The sequence below is a fragment of the Schistocerca gregaria genome, chromosome 1 (genome assembly GCF_023897955.1).
Source record: "Schistocerca gregaria isolate iqSchGreg1 chromosome 1, iqSchGreg1.2, whole genome shotgun sequence".
NCBI classification, from domain to species: domain Eukaryota; kingdom Metazoa; phylum Arthropoda; class Insecta; order Orthoptera; family Acrididae; genus Schistocerca; species Schistocerca gregaria.
The window spans coordinates 739958515-739975525 of record NC_064920.1 but is presented as its reverse complement, the minus strand read 5'-3'; the positions used below and the strand labels follow the sequence as shown (position 1 = coordinate 739975525).

The following is a 17011-nucleotide window of genomic DNA, read 5'->3' as shown; positions in this document are numbered from 1 at the left end:
TGATAGCCATGTTAGAAAGTTGCTACAAAAGCAAAGAGAGCTTCACTGCAAATTTAAACAGAGCCAAAGCCTCACAAACAAACAAAACTGAAAAAAGCAAAAATTAGCATAAGGAGATCCATGCAAGTAGATTTCAATGAACTCAAAAGCAAAATTCTATCAATGCAATTGACAGAAAATCCTGAGGAGTTGATGTCATCTGTCACGACAAACTGTGACCATAATGGCATCAAAATGAAGGATGACACAGATTAGGCCAAAATACTAAATATCTTTTTCCAAAACTCTTTCACTGAGCAAGATCACATTGTAGTTTCTCCTCTAAATTATTGCAGGAACGTCAAAATGACATTTACTAAAATAAGTGACTATTAAATAGAAAAGCAACTGAAATTACTCAACAGAGAAAAGGCCACTATACCTGATGGGATACCAATATAATTCTACATAGAGTATGCAAAAGAAATTGTTCCTCTTCTACCAGCATTGTACCATCAGTTTCTGGTTTAAAGGAGTGTCATCAAACAGGCTCATAAAACCATAGGCACCAAATCCCTGGTGGTAATATGTTGTAGGATTATGGAACATGTTTTATGCTCACATATTATAACATATCTGGAAATCGAAAATCTTCTTGTCAGGAATCAACCTGGGTTCCACAAACAACAATCTTGTGAAACCCAGCTCCCTCTGTTTGTCCATGAGACAAGAAAGTAGCAGAAACTGACACCCAGGTTAATGCTGTATTCCTTGACTTCAAAAAGGCAATCACTATGACTCCATACTAGCTCCCAAGATGAGCCCTTGGATTATCAGACCAGCTATGTGATTGGACTGAACAGTTTCTAGTAAAGAGAAACCAGCATATCATTCTCAAGTGAGAGAAATCTTCAGATGTAAAAGTAACTTTGGGCATGCCCTAAGAACCATTGCTTTTCGAAGCATATTTAAATGAGCTAGTGGATAACAACAGAGATTCCATGAGGCTTTTCGTGGATGTTGCTGTTGTATAATGAGAAACAGCAACACAAGAAAATTGCAGTGAAGGAAGACCTGCAGGGAATCAATGTTCGGTGGAGCGAGTGGCAGTTCATCTCCAAGATAAACAAATGTAACTGTAGTACACACAAACATGATAAAGTTTACAAAACCCTTGTTCAATCAATACTTGCATATTGCCCATCAGTCTGGGATTCGTGCCACATGGGATTGATTGAAGAAATAGAGAAGGTCAAAAGTAGAGCCATGCATTTCGTTACTGGTTTATTTAATATGCATGAAAGCATTATGGAAATACTGAAACAATTCCAGTGGCAGACACTGCAAGAAACATTCTGCATCACAATGTGGTTTACTGTTAGTTTTGTGAGTTTACATTTCTACAAGAGTGAACCAATACACTGATTCCTTCTACATATATCTCGCAAAAAGACCGTGAAGATAAATTTAAAGAGACCTTAGCCCACATTAAGTTTTTCCAGCAATCGTTCTTCCTGTGAACCACTCATAACTGGAACAGGAAAACGGGGAAGTGACAAACATTCACAAGATACTCCCACCACACTATGTAAGGTGCCTTGTAAAGTACAGTATGGATTCAGTAAAACTGGAGACAACTGTAAGTTATGAACATGTGAGAAATTTCATTATAAACAGATCAATGTGGTTATATGGGTACTAAGATAGCAGGTGAAGGTAGGTAAACCACGACACTTAATATAAATAATATAATAACGGTTTTCTTCAAAGTATAGGCTTTACTGACAATTTTATTATATCAAATTTAGCCTGAGTAAGCAGATGTAGTTTATAGTACTTTAATTATAATTAATTATCAGTGCAGTTTCTAGCAGTTATTCCTTTGTTATTGCAGATAATGCTGTCCACTCTGCTGATAACAGTTAAAATTCACTCCCATGGGAAAAAAGGGGGGAGGCAGGTCACATGACATTAAGTATTAGTTGAAAACATCTATAACATTACTGATATGGGACATCAAATTGGAGTGGGTGCTGAGAGTTAAATTCGCAAATCATTCAGGGCTGAGACCCATACCACAAGGGTAGTATTAGCTGAAGGCCAGATGTGTGAATTACACAAACTACAGGGGTTCAGTAAAATCCCTTGATGCAGTCTCTCTGTGACTGAGCAGCAACCAATAGATTTACTTAGTAATTGAGAAAGACTTTTCTTTCTGCTTTAAAACAGTGTATGCTTCAAATAAATTTCTGAGGGTTTAAATGTCCTTCGAAATTTCCAACCAAATGTACACTTCATCAGTGTCTGTAATGTAAAGAGTGATAGCTTGTATTACTTGTTTATATTGGGAGGTAGAAGTCATAACCAGGCTTAACGTGACTAAATTACCAGTGGTTTCTACACCTTTCCTACTTCAATATTTTGATCTGCAATCAAATTTAGGATACCAAACACCATGTCAGTCTTGGCGTAATTCATCTGTCTGGGCTCTTTCCAGTGCAAGATGGGGGTGCAACTGGAGTTTATGCAGTGTGTTTGGAAAAGATCTTTCTCTAGTTTTGATAAAGGGAGAATAACTTGAGTTTTCCAATTTTTTGTTACCCCTATTTGTATGACATACTACTAAAATTTTGTTTCAAGATGTGTGAAGTAGAATCTGGTGATTTATTGAACACTAAACACTGGACAATGTTAACCACTGGCATTGTGTTAGAACTTGCTTTTACAACTTTCTGGAGCTTCTCCACTGAAAATGGTGTAAGGAAGAAGTACATGTATCTTTCAACATTCTACAGTTGAAGAGAGATATTTTGACAAAGACATTTAACTTTATGCCAAATCTTGTAGACATATGCTCCCCTTTTCATAGAGTTGTGGAGTTATTTCCAGTTGGCTCTATCTGCCAGCTGCAATATTTTCTTTACTTGCACGCAAATCTTGTTATTAATGAGAGAGTTCTCTGAAGTTTTTCTTTATATATACAGTCTATACAGCCACCTTGCACTAAACAAAGCTTCCAAACATGTTTTTTTCCAAGTGAGTGGGCAATTACACTCAATATTACTTCCGCATGTCCTCTGTGGCATTGAATCCAACACTTTATTATTAACTGCAACAATGTAAGATCATCTACAGACCACTGGGAAAAAAGGTGATTCATAACATTCTGACCAAGAAGGGTTCTTTACTTTCCTTGTTGTTGCGATATATTCTCCTCACACACCAGTGATAAAGCCAGAATGAAATATCCACAAAATTACTCATATTTCATAAATGGTTTGAGATACTGAAATGTGATTTTGACAAATGACAGCACACAGAAAGTAGAGTAGTTTGCAATATGGTTATTACGCAAAACTTCATTATCTACCGTGTTGTTCCCCTAACTACAGACTTTTTTTGATGTCATAATGTAATATTTATGGGTCATCAATAGCTGCTGAAATAAGAAATGCTGTAGGTCCTGGAACAGCATAAGTGAAGACATTGCACTTTTTTTTTCCTGAGGCTGTGTATTTTTGTAAGCTATTGACCTTGCTTTTCCCAGTTTCAGAATTCTCTCACAACTATATCTGCATAACATGTTAGTGAGGTGACACTGTGTAAACTCCACTGTGTTTTGGCAAAATAAACACATTTTAACATGGCAACAAGAGAAATGTAGGTTTTACTCAAAAATTCGCCAAACATAATGCCTCTCTCAAAGTTACAAATGGGTAAAAAGAAAGGTGAAATAAACTGCTAGTTTTATTACATTTTCAGAGTAATTCTTTCCAGATACTTACCAATGCAGAGGCGAATGTAAATCTGTTCGAACGGTCACCATGCAGGGAGGAGGGATATGGGTGTGAAGGTGATCCACTTACTGTTAACAAAAAATATGAGTACAGGCTTCATTTTTTCTTTCTTTTTTTTATTATTCAAGGGTCCACTATTTTACATAGCTCCAAGACGTCTTGAATGTAGGATGCTGTTGTTTCTCCTGGACGCTGTGCCCTGCACTATAATTTATCTTCAACCTTGCACTTCTGTCGTTGTGTGCCACCAAAATACATGTGCAGTTCTGCCTGGAATACTTCCCAGCTTGTGAACTTCTCATTGTTCTAATACCATTGCTTAGCAGTGCCCTCCAAGTAGAAAAATACATTAGCCAAACACAAGATGTCACCCCATTTGTTAAATTTAGCTATATGCCCATATACCTTCAGCCACTTGCATGGATCTTGGCCATCGTCAACAGAGAACCTGGAAGGATGTGTCATGTGGTGGCACACAGTTGCTGTCACCGTGGCGTCCTCTTCTTCTCCTGTCTCTGATAGATTGTGATCTGTTGAATATGGCTCGAACTTGGGTTTCTCACTAAGTAAACAGTGGCTCTGTCATGGCCTGATGGGAGCCACTGTGTCATTGATAATGTGCGGTATCACAAGTCCCGATACCCAGCGCCTCCACCAGAATAATGTCATGTAGAGGAAGGTGTAAGTAGATGAATGACAAACACTAACTTCACTTAATGAAGGTTTATTCAGCACTTGCATATACAAGAGTGCGGAGTGAACTGCCTCCGGCCAGAACACATATGGTATATATACAGCTACAAAACGTTCTAGTACAATGATTCTTGGCATTTGTGGATACTTCTAGAATGTACTCAAACCGAATATAGAAATTAAAATTTTTCATTTCAGGTAGGTTTTGAGCTCACGACCCTCCATGCAACAATCTAGTACCATAACCACTACACTACGGCGACTGCACTACTCAGCTTCTTCTGCAACGTTATTACTGCCTTCCTTTCATGTCTCATGATTTTTAGAAGTGCAGTCTGGTTTCTATAAAAGTAGTACATAATCACTAGTTCCCTATATTTGATCCATGATGACTTTAGAAATAAAAAAGAATATTCCAGGAAAAATCAGCAGAAGAATATTAGGTTAACGAGCAATAATTCTCTGTTTATGTAATTCATCTGGAAAAAAAAAAATAATTGCATTCAGAAACACTGTCTTCTGTTGCACATTCCCCACATGTTGTTGTAGGAGTCTGTGTTCCACATTATTTAAGAGGCTACATATCTCAATGTAAGTGAAGAAAACATCCTGATAGTTGCATTGGGGAGTGAACAAATTCTGCAAAATCAGTGGTTGTATGGTGAGAGTTTTATGCTAGTTTTTAATAAAACATAATACTTCAACAAACAACTTCTCAAATAGCACTGAAACAAACAACAAGTGTGCCACAATTTGATGCCAAAAACTAAAACACTGTTGCTTACTTTAATTAGGTTTGTGTAAATACGATACCTACATTTGTTTAATTCAGCACTAAGTACCAAGACCACTTATCACATAAGAGGACTATGGCCATATATCACATCACTCTTAAAAGAAGAAAAAATATTATTGATGAAAGGAATTATAAGAAGTAAAATGAAATAGTTTCAGTATCCGTAGCAGTTTCAGTATTACCACATTGCTACAAAACTTCTTAAAGACTTTCAAGTTTAGCTTTGAAATAGAATTTGATCTACATCTATGTAAGTACTCTACAATTCACATTTAAATGTCTGGCAAACGGTTCTTTGAAGCATTTTCAGACTATTTCTCCACGGTTCCACTCTCTAAGAGAGCATGGAGAAAAACAATCATTTCTCTCTAGGTAGGAGGTGGGGAGGGGGGGGGGGGGGGTTAAATTCAGAGGAGATTGAATTCAGAGGAGAAAGTTGGTGATTGAAATTTTGTGAAAATGCTCGCCACAACGAAAAATGCCTTTGTTTTAGTGATTTCCACCCCACCTCGCTTTTCATAACCGTGATGCTCTCTCCCTATTCACAAATTCTTTGAATTCCATATGATATCATTGTGATGTATCTTGGCAGTCTATTAACTATAAAAGAACATCACACTGTCAGTTATGACAGTTCCAGATTATAATCATGGAGGAAGTCATCAAGTCCTTGACTTTCATTCATGTGACAAAGAAACTACGAAACTGTATCAAAGAATGTTGTTGTAGGAGTCTGTAAGTACTCTACAATTCACATTTAAATGTCTGGCAAAGGGTTCTTTGAAGCATTTTCAGACTATTTCTCCACGGTTCCACTCTCTAAGAGAGCATGGAGAAAAACAATCATTTCTCTCTAGGTAGGAGGTGGGGAGGGGGGGGGGGGGGGGGATTTAAATTCAGATGAGATTGAATTCAGAGGAGAAAGTTGGTGACTGAAATTTTGTGAAAATGCTCATCACAACGAAAAATGCCTTTGTTTTAGTGATTGCCACCCCACCTCGCTTTTCATATCCGTGATGCTCTCTCCCTATTCACAATAATACAAAATGAGAAGCCCTTCTTTGTGCATTTTCAATGTCCTCCATCAATTCTATCTGGTAAGAATCCTATATCACGTAGCAGAGGATGGACAAGCATAGTGCAAGCAGTCTCTCTAACAGACATGTTGCATCTTCTAAATGTTCTGCAAATAAAACAAAGTCCCTGGTTCGCCTTCCCCACAAGATTATCTATGTGATCATTTAAGTTTAAGTTCTTCATAGTAGTAATTACTAAGTATTAAGTTGAATTGACAGCATTTCAATCTGTGAAATTTATTCTGTAACTGAAATTGTATGGATTTATTTTGGTACTCACGTAGATGACCTCATACTTTTCCTTATTCAGAGTCAATAGTCACTTTTTGTGCCGTAAAGATACCATGTCTAAATCATTTTGCAATTGGTTTTTATCTTCTGATGACTTTTACTACACAGTAAATGACCATATCAACTGCAAACAATCTAAGAGGGAAGCGAAGCTCACATTGTCTCCTAAACTGTTTATATATGAGGGCATTTAATAAGTAATGAAACACTTTTTTTTTCTAGGTCAATCATGGAATATTCCTGCTTCAGTCCCTATAATTTCATGAAGTTCTAGTAGGTGGCAGTGCTATACTTAGCCTTCAGAACAGCATCCGTAACAGAGGTGCATTCCAATCAGAGAGCTGTCATTGAGTTTTGGCAGAAAGCCACAGCCATATATTCACAGGTGCTTGCAAATGTCTATGGAGACCTGGCAACGAACAAAAGCATTGTGAATCATCGAGTGAGGCATCGTTCATCAATGCAACAAGGTTGTGCAAACCTGTTTGATCTTCCATATGCCAGCCAGCCACACACAGCTGTAACTCCTGCAGTATTGGAATGTGTGGACATTCCCATTCTAGGTGACTGATGGATCACAATCAAACACCTCGTTGCACAACTGGATGTGTCATCCACCTATTGGGATACTCAAAGATGTTTGCCCATTGTGTTCCTCAACACCTAACAGAAGACTATAAAGTGCAATGACTGTGATAATTCTTTGCTGAAAATGTTTCATCACATCAAACTGGAAACAAAAAGGGAATCCATCGAGTGATGCCATACCACCTCCCCTCAGAAGAAAACTTCAAAGCTGCATCCTCAGCTGCTAAAGTCATGGTGATGGTCTTCTGAGTCTCTGAAGGGGTTATTGTGTTTGATGTTTACCCTCAATGTGCAACAATAAACTATGAAATGTATTGTGCTAGACTCAGGAAATTGAGGAAACAACTACAGTGTATTTGTCGCCACAAAAAAGCAGGTAAACTTCTCCTTCTCTGTGATAATGAGAGGCCTCACACAAGTCTGAACATCTGAGAAGAGCTCACAAAACTCCACTGGACTGTACTTCCTCATTCATCCCACAGTCCGTATCTTGCAGCTTCTGATTTCTGTTACATCCTATGAAGGATGTACTTCTTGGGAAGCAGTACATGAGTGATGGGGTGAGTATTGATGCAGCAAGATGCTGTCTCTGACACTGACTTGTAGAACGGTACCATGTGGGCACACGTGCCCTCCCGGTAAGATGGCGTAAGGCCATAACACAGAATGGAGATTATGTTGAAAAATAGGATTTTGTAGCCAAGAGATGGGAAGATAATATGAAGTATTGAAATGCTGAACAAAACCAGCCTGATTTCAGAAAAAAATGTGTTGCATTACTTATTGAACATCCTTGTAGATTAGGAAGAGCAGAGGGCCTACAATACTTTCTTGGGGACTCAAGATATCACTTCAGTTTTACTTCAAGACTTCTGTCGATTACAATGTACTATGATATTTCTAACAGGAAATCATGATCCAGTTACACAACTGAAACAATTCTCCACAGGCACACAATTTGATTAGAAGCGTCTAGTGATGAATGGTGTCAAAAGCATTCTGGAAATCAGAAATATGAAATCCATCTGACATATCATGTCGACAGAGCTCATTACTTCACGCAAATAAAGAGCAAGTTGTATTTCAAGATGCTATTATTTTCTGAAACCTTGCTGACTACGTGTCAAGAGACGATAACCTTCAAGGAAATTCATTTTGTTCAAACACAGTACACGTTCCAAAAACCTGCTGCAAATTGATGTCAGTAACAAGGGTCTGCAATTCATTGGATTTCTCTGATTTCCTTCCTTGAGTATTGGAGTGATCCAAGAAACTTTTCAGTCTTTAGGTATGGATCTCTCATTGAGTGATTGATTGTAAATGATTGCTAAGTATTGGGCTATTGTATCAGCATACTCTGAAAGGAACCTAATTGGTATATTATTCAGACCAGAAGACTTGCCTTTATTAAGTGATTTATGCTGCTTTGCAATACCAAGGATATCTACTTCCAAGTTATTCCTGCTGGAAACTGCAGTTCATTCTAGAATGCTACTTCATCTCTTCTGGTGAAGAAATTTTGCAAAACTGTGTGTAGATACATGCAGTAAAGGTACTCGAGTGTGTCTTGTCGTTGGTATAATGTAATTTCACTAAGAACAAACATATTCAGAAATGGATTACTTCATGGCTTAAGATCCCTGGTATAAGAAAGTGGAATATTTCTGTTCATTTATATTCTGTAACAAACAGCAGATCAGTTTTCCTAAATTACTTAAAAAATATGAGTTGTGGGATACAATGGGAAAAACTAAGAAACATGATAATTCTATAACTGTGTCATGAAATAAAACAAAGAGGATAAAGGAAGCTGTGCAGTAGCTTACTGGGAAGAAAATAGCTCACAAATCTGATTACCGTAAGTTATTAACAATGTCTTTGTTACTGAGACAGCAGCACACCATTTCAGCTTTTTTACAAGTGTGAGGTGTGTTACTGAAGAAAAAACTTGTCAATGCATACAACAACAACATTCCAAAACCTTTTAGAGCATGAAGTGAACAAATACATAATTTTTCCTGAAGCCTAAGACATAAAAAAAATTGCAAAGATTAAAAATTCAATGAGGAATAAACTTTCAGTTGCTGTCGGTGGGGTGCATAGCACATTGCAAAAACATCGCCAGACTATGTACATCACTGCTATATAAATTATGCAGCAAAAACCTTAGAGAGCTATAGATGCTCATTCAAAAGATACGTAATAGCATGTAGGATGTCATTTTGATGCTAGTTCTGATACCCTGGAGGGAAAAACTGCATTCCTTCATTCTGAAATACAAAGGTTTCCTGAAGAAATGATCTGCTCTGCAACAAATTTCTTAGTTTGTTCCAATTATGTCTGATGGGGTTCAGGTTGGAGCTTTGAGAAATTCATAGACTTTCAATATCTTCATGAAGCATACAGGTAACTATTGTTTACCTTTCATTTCTTGGCTCCACATATGTCCACCTAAGTGCTACATCATGTGTTGTGGCTCAACACGTCACATATATGCTTTCGCTGGTCTAGACCCCAATGGTGGCATTGTTTTCACGGCATGAGGCTACATCATACATTTGTCCTTGTAACTTTCTGCTTCTGTGTAGTAAACAACCCTGAAAATACAGTCCTGTCAAAAGTCCTCTACAGTAATCAACAAGGACGTGTGGCATCTGATGCAAGACTTGAGCATGTATTAATCCAGTGACAAATGTTGAATCTTGCAAATCCCAGTAACTGAGCACCATTCAGACTCAATCACTTCTCAACATTGACTTATTCTACTAGAAAACATAATAATATGTCAATAGCGTCAACACTTCCTGCTTTGCAGTTACGTACCCTACAGCATAGAATGAAGTGCTACCTAGTGTGTGCTCAGTGAGGTGTCTGGGGCTTAGAAAAATTGTGTATTTGCAATTCATCCTTAGCAAATGATCCTTTTCTATAGCAACTAAGAACTGCAGAAATAGCACTCCTAAATAGGATGAGTATCCAACACTATATCTTAGCTCCAAAGCTGTTTACTGTGAAGAGTGTTCAGAAATAAGCAATTTTGGTGCTTGGTGCTCTGCAGGTTGCATATATTTGATAACAAACACTTGAAAAGAAAAAAATGTTGAAAAATGCATACCCGTTATATGAATGCAGCTTAAAGGTGTTGTTTACAAAAAAATATTATCCACCGTTGAAAAATTAACAGAAAACAATTTTTGACATGAATGATTGAGACCCTTCTTAAAATCATTATTATCAAAGACTAACATTGGTTAATAACACCTACACTACACTACAAAAACGGTGACTTTCAAACAAATAAATTACATTTTAAATGTACAGGAACATAATGAAAAGATATATGAGTAATACTTTTAAACCTAATAAAATGGAACAGATTACAAGGTTCACTTTAAATAGCTTGGGGTGTTACAAATAAGAAATCTACTTAAAATGTGTATTGCATCTTACATAGAAAATCAATCTCTGATGTGAAGTATATAAAAAACAATTAATTCCAGGCTTGTCTTTCAGAACAATGTCATAAAACTTGAACATTATATCACTGTCTTCCACAGAGTATAATATCAGATTTATTTTTTATGCACATTTGAAGAACTTTCCTTGAAATTTGAGAAATTCTGAATTAGTACTATAATCAATTGATGCCAGTGTTACTGAGCACAGAGTGAAAAATTTCTTCTTACCCTTGCTGCAGAAGAGGTCACAGATGTAATTGCTGATGCGATTTGTTAGAAACAGAGTAACGGTAAATTCTTAGCATACTGTCTTTATATATCCCTATATGTAGTAGAATAAAAATGCAATGAACCAACAATATGCATGGTTAATCGAATGACAGATAGTGCTACTGAAATCAATTTTCTTGGTATTCATATTCAAGATAAAGTAAATGGGTTACATTCTTAAGTTAAAAAACAGTCAAGAACAATGTACGCTGCAACCAAAGTGCTGACATGATCATAACTATGTTTATTCCTTAAATATATTTCCACCTGAGAACTAGTATCATATTCTGTGAAAAAAATTCAGTGTATGGTAGCTTTTGGAAATAAAAATATTATTGTACAGATAATGGATCACGCAAGCATCAGAACCCAAAGCAAATTATTTCAACGTATTTAATATGCCACCTCTTTATAACATTTTTGTACCAGTTGTAATTTTACAGGTCAAGATAAGCATGCATTTTTTAAATTTTTTAAAATTCAGAATAGAGGTCTAGAGGATTACATTACAGGGATACATCATGACATATATACTATCACCTTCAATATTTCCTTTGGTAGGAAGTTGCATACATCTTGGGAGAATCAAATGAATAACAGATTAATTTTGCAGGAAAGTTCTGGTAGAATATAAATACTTTTAAGAGTATAGGAGACAACTCACTAAGAAGCACAAGTGATGATTCATCAATAGGCACACACAAAAAATAAAGGACATTAACTAGCTTTCAGAGTAACCCTTTGTCAAGCTACAACACACCCATTGAGGCAACAGGGTTGCCAGGTGGGAATGGGGGAGGGAGGGATGGTACGTGCACATGATCTACAATCTTCACAGCAGATTGAGAGTTACCCTTGCAACACATCTTTTGGTCCCATAACCATCCTGGCCTCAATCTTCAGTAACCCATTGTCTCCACACCTCCACCCAAGTTTCTCTCCCTCTGTCTTGTCACGCCTCCCAATTCACAACAACTTTAGTTTGTGCCATTCTCCACCTGTTCCAATGACCATGCATCACATGGCTAACTCTCCCATCTACCAACCCTCCCTCCCACACATCTAGCCTGGCTGCCTCCCTCTGAGCTGCTAGTCACCCACACTAAACCCTCTTCCTGCTTCCTGCCTCTTTCTCCCTCTATCCACCCTACCCAAAATAAACCCCACCACACCCTAGTCCATCTGCCTAAATGCAGCACTGCTATTGTGTGTCCAACCAGTGCCATGTAGTGGCACAGGTGTGTGTTGTAGTGCCTTGAGAATTTCGGTGTAAGTTATACAGACACTTGGTTTCCACCGTCTTGAACACCCAATATTTTAAGTATGAGGGTGAAAGAATGAAGATGTGTGTACCTAACCATCGGTTCTGTCTGTGCAGGATGGACGAGTATTGGGAGAATACGGCAACAGTGTTGGCCGATCGGTGTGGACAAGTGTTTGCAGCACACGCCTGAGAAGCTGCATGTCCAGTACAAGGAGCAAGCACACACTATTCCTTGACAGTGTAATGACTGTATTGTTGTGAACAAATGAATTATGTATGGAACAAAAGACATTTATATCTGACTTTCTGGTGTTGGACTTGCGAGCAGCAAGAACTGTTTTTATAGTGGTTATTAAACCAAACATAATATAATTGTATTTGTTAGTTTCTAATGGTCCAAGATGTGGTTGACTCACGAGAGTTGAATGCTTGTGTGAAACTTGTGAAGTTGTTTTATTGTGGAGGTGAAAATATAACAGAGTTGAACAAAAGTATCCTGACAGTACAGAATCATTTCAAGAGTAGAAAAGAAGTCTATTTTGAAATCCCCTTAAACAGCTACAGTCTTCAGTTAAGAACAGTTTGTGAAGATTGACTCAGCCGTCTGACCCTAGAAGATCAGCTGCACTCAATATGTGAGTCAACTGCAAGAGACATGTGAGTCTTGCACCCCAGTACCACACTGTCTCTTGATGTCGTCCGGAGACTGTTAGAATGTGGCGACCACAACAGGATCTGAAGAAAACGAGAATTTAAAGACAGAAACGGAAAGAAGATAGTAGGCGTTGCCATAGCAACTAGGCCTAAAAAGATACAAGAACTGTTTCCAGAAATTGTATTGAGTTCAATAAACAAATGAAAGAAAAACAACACTGTAAAAGACATGAGAAAGTAATAGTGGAGAAAACTGGAGAGAAGAGCTCAACTCTTCAACTAAGGATATTGGGTGTGGAGAGTAAGCAGTTTTCACACCCTTACATCAAGTTGACACCAATACCTTAATGCCACTGAGGCCGACTGCACCAGTTGCTGCTCACCAGTGCTGGCTATGCATCTGCTCGCTGACGCTGATGCTCATACCAACATCCGACATCACCGGTGCCACTGCTGTCCACCGGCGTTGATTACACATCCGCTCACCATCGCCTCATTCATCAACGCAGCTAGAACTCTACGCCGGGTGAGCGAAAACCAATAACTATTTGGTAAAGTTGAATGGACTGTTGAAGAATAAACTGTTTTTATAGTTATTATATGTAGAGGTGATTTGTTTTAATGATAATAAGAGCTGAGAGTAAAATGAGTATGGATCAAGAACAAAAACTAGCAGAACCAGTCACAGCTATCAGGGTGCTAGGGAAACGCCAGACTTGTCTTAATTAGTAAATTTACTTAAAGCCCAGAATGATACTCTAAGGAGAGGAATAGGTTTAGTACATCTAAGTTAGATGATCAAAGAACAGAGTTAAATGCTCAAAATGCTTCCTTGAAACAAGAACTAAATGCTAGATTAGATGACCAAAGTGCTAAGTTGGATGACTAGAAGGCTGATTCAGCAACTCTAAATGAAAAATTAGACGCTCAGAGTGAAATTTTAAGTAATCAGAGTGAAACCTTGAACAGTCAAGCAGCAAATACAGTTTTATTGAAGACTGAATTTGACTCTTTAAATAATAAGGTAGAAAATCTGAAGTTAGATTTAAAGAGTGAACTCATTAGTTCTTTGAATACTTAATGTTAATCAACTATTTACTGAACTTAAGCAGAAACAGGATCAGCGACTTCAAGATTTAACTAAAAAACTAGAATTTGATATTGATGATAAATGTAATAATGTAGAATCTGAATTTAGTGGAAAATTAAAATTTGTGAAAATGTATGAAATGTTAAATTTAATTCCATAAGACAGGAAATGAATATCTCGAAAGAGAGCACAGATTGCAATTTTGTCATATGATGACATGATGGAGAGCACAGATTGATCTATGGAAGTAATATTGATAATTCAATCGAAATTTTTAGGTGTCAGTATACAAGCTGTTACTACACGAGCTGTCAGTGCGTGAGTAAATAGTGTAGAACAAAATTTTAAAGAAATATTAGTCAACTTTGACATTATAAATGTAAGTGTTCTTTGAGATAATTATAGGTCGAGAAATAACCAAGAGTATAATCTCTGGAAACATTGCGAGTATTGCTTTTACTGAACCTAATGATACTAACACGATTATGGACAACTTGTGGAAAGAATTCAAACTTTTCCATGACAAAGTAGAAAGTAGGACAGCTTTACCTACTATCGGGTTACGTAGTAAGGTGGTAATTGTTTTGTTGTGGGGAGACTTTCACACAAAATTTAATGAGAGGTACTGGTATGCACTTGCTCAAGCGATGTTAATGTCAGATCCATAGGATCCGGGCGGAGTCACATCTGTCCCCCAGAGACGTTAACATTGTGTGTTAACGGGCAGAGTGACGACCATCAGATCCCGTTGTTTTCATTGTTTCTTCTGTACTATTTTTTCCTGCAGCGAATTCCCTTCAAATATTAAACTACTCTGTAATCTATTCTTGGATTCTTAAACTATCCTATAATTTTAGTATGCAGGAAACCAGATATGAGTACAAGATTGGGACCAATTTAAGAGAATCACAGGTGAACAGTGATCTCTAGACATGAAATAAACGAATATAATATTATTTGAGAGAAAAGTATAATATTATGGTACTATTCAAACAAATTGATATCTAGACGTGATAAATTGAACAGAGTACTTTATGTATGTATGAAATATAGTGTAAACTGAATAACTAGACAAGTGATTGTAGTGTATAATTTTCTATTTTTATAGAATATTATATGCCTTTTACTTAATGTGGTGTAAATGGAGTGGGAGGGGGGGGGGGGGGTTACCGATTTTGAAAGGGGTGGGTAGTGTAGCGGTATTGGTGGTTGGTGGTTGGTAGTGTAGTGCCTTGAGAATTTTGGGGTAAGTTTTAGAGACACTCGGCTTTCTGCCATCTCGACACTTGCTACATTAAGTAAGAGGGTGAGAGAGTGGAGATATGTGTACCTTGCCACCAGTTTCTGTGCGCGGAGGATGGATGTGTATCGGGAGAATACGGCAATAGTGTCGGTTGATCGGTGTGGACAAGTGTTTGCAGCACATCCCTGAGAAGCTGCATGTCCTGTACAAGGAGCAAGCACACAATATTCCTTGACAGTGTAATGACTGTATTGTTGTGAACAAATGAATTATGTATGAAACAAAAGACATTTACATGTGACTTTCTGGTGTTGGACTTGCAAGCAGCAAGAACTGGTTTTATAGTGGTTATTAAACCAAACATAACATAATTGTATTTGTTAGTTTCTAATGGTCCAAGACGGGGTTGACTCACGAGAGTTGAATGCTTGTGTGAAACTTGTGAAGTTGTTTTATTGTGGAGATGAAAATATAACAGAGTTGAACAAAAGTATCCTGAGAGTACAGAATCATTTCAAGAGTACACAAGAAGTCTATCTTGAAATTCCCTTAATGATCTGTAGTCTTCGGAGAAGAGGAGTTTGTGAAGATCGACACAGCCATCTCACCCGAGAAGAAGGTCAGTTCCACATAATGCGTGAGTCAACTGCGAGAGACTTGTGAGTCTTGCACCCCAGTACCACACTGTCTCTTGATGTCATCAGGAGAGAGAGAGAGAGAGAGAGAGAGAGAGAGAGAGAGAGAGAGAGAGAGAGAGAGAGAGGTTTTTGACTCTAGGTCAAACAGAACTGCTCTGAAAGCTAGCAAATTTTCTTTCTTTTTTGTGTGTGCCGGTTGAGGCCTCAAGGCTTCCGTTTTTGCAGTGAGTGGTCTTCCTTTACCACTAAAGTGTTTGTGTAACGTGTTGCCAAGACATGTACATTTTTTTTTTTTTTATCTAGGCCTATTACTCACTTCATAACTGATTTTATAGAACGTCAGACTGTCACAGTATCTTGATCATGAAACTGTGTAAATAGCTTGTGAGTCTGCAATACAAGTCAAGCAATGCCTCTTTATAAAATATTCACTGTTATAATCTAATTCTACTGTACTGTAGACAATTTTTTGTGCAATATTGGTTTTACAATATATCTAATGGAAAGATTTTACTGAGAAAATAAATAAATCAATCTTAGAAGTTTTTTTTCCTCAAAAGGGCAATGGCAAAAGCCATTATTATTATTATTATTATTATTATTATTATATTATTTTATAGCTACAGCAAGTTTACCAGCACTTGTACCTTTCATACAAAGAAAGTTTCCACAAACTATAATAGGAAGCACAGCCTTAGGACTACAGCTACCATACTTTCAACACTGTTCTTTGGCACCGTACTGCCTCCACACTTTTTCATAATGATTATCATGATTATGAGGAACACTTTTACTTATAAAGATATTATTTTCCATTACACAACGTCCGGGGCATAGTTTATCAACGTAATTAATACATCTCCAATACTTTTTGTTTCCAACAGTTCTCTGCAGCTGATGTAAGAATCCTTGATGCAGCAGTTGTTTTGCACCACGAGGACTTTCCACATATGCAATACGACCTACAAACAACACATTTTCGATAATCATGACAAAGGAGTAATTTTATGTTGCAGGTACTCTACTACATGAAACTCTAATCCGCCAAGAGATTTAATGGAAACAGTAATAACATGAAAATCTGCTAATTAATATAATGACAGAAGACTTTAAGCCACCAAGACATATGCTGTTGATTGACTGGTTGTTGTTCTTGTTGCTCGCATAAGGTGCA

General features: G+C 37.4%; 1 protein-coding gene across 19 annotated transcripts in view; it reads right to left on the bottom strand.

Moving 5' to 3' along the window:
• Positions 1–17011, bottom strand: part of LOC126267316 (longitudinals lacking protein, isoforms H/M/V-like) — a 416839-nt gene that overhangs the window by 180283 nt on the left and 219545 nt on the right. Inside the window, exon 7 of one of the 19 annotated variants that reach the window (XM_049972629.1) lies at positions 4547–4811. The exons of 16 other annotated variants lie outside the window; for them this stretch is intronic. In XM_049972629.1, coding sequence (XP_049828586.1) covers positions 4792–4811 — 20 coding nt within the window. In that variant the 3' untranslated portion in view covers positions 4547–4791. Of the gene's footprint in view, positions 1–4546; positions 4812–16435; positions 16800–17011 lie in introns of those variants that run through there. 2 more of the 19 variants (XM_049972542.1, XM_049972511.1) reach the window with 2 other exon arrangements.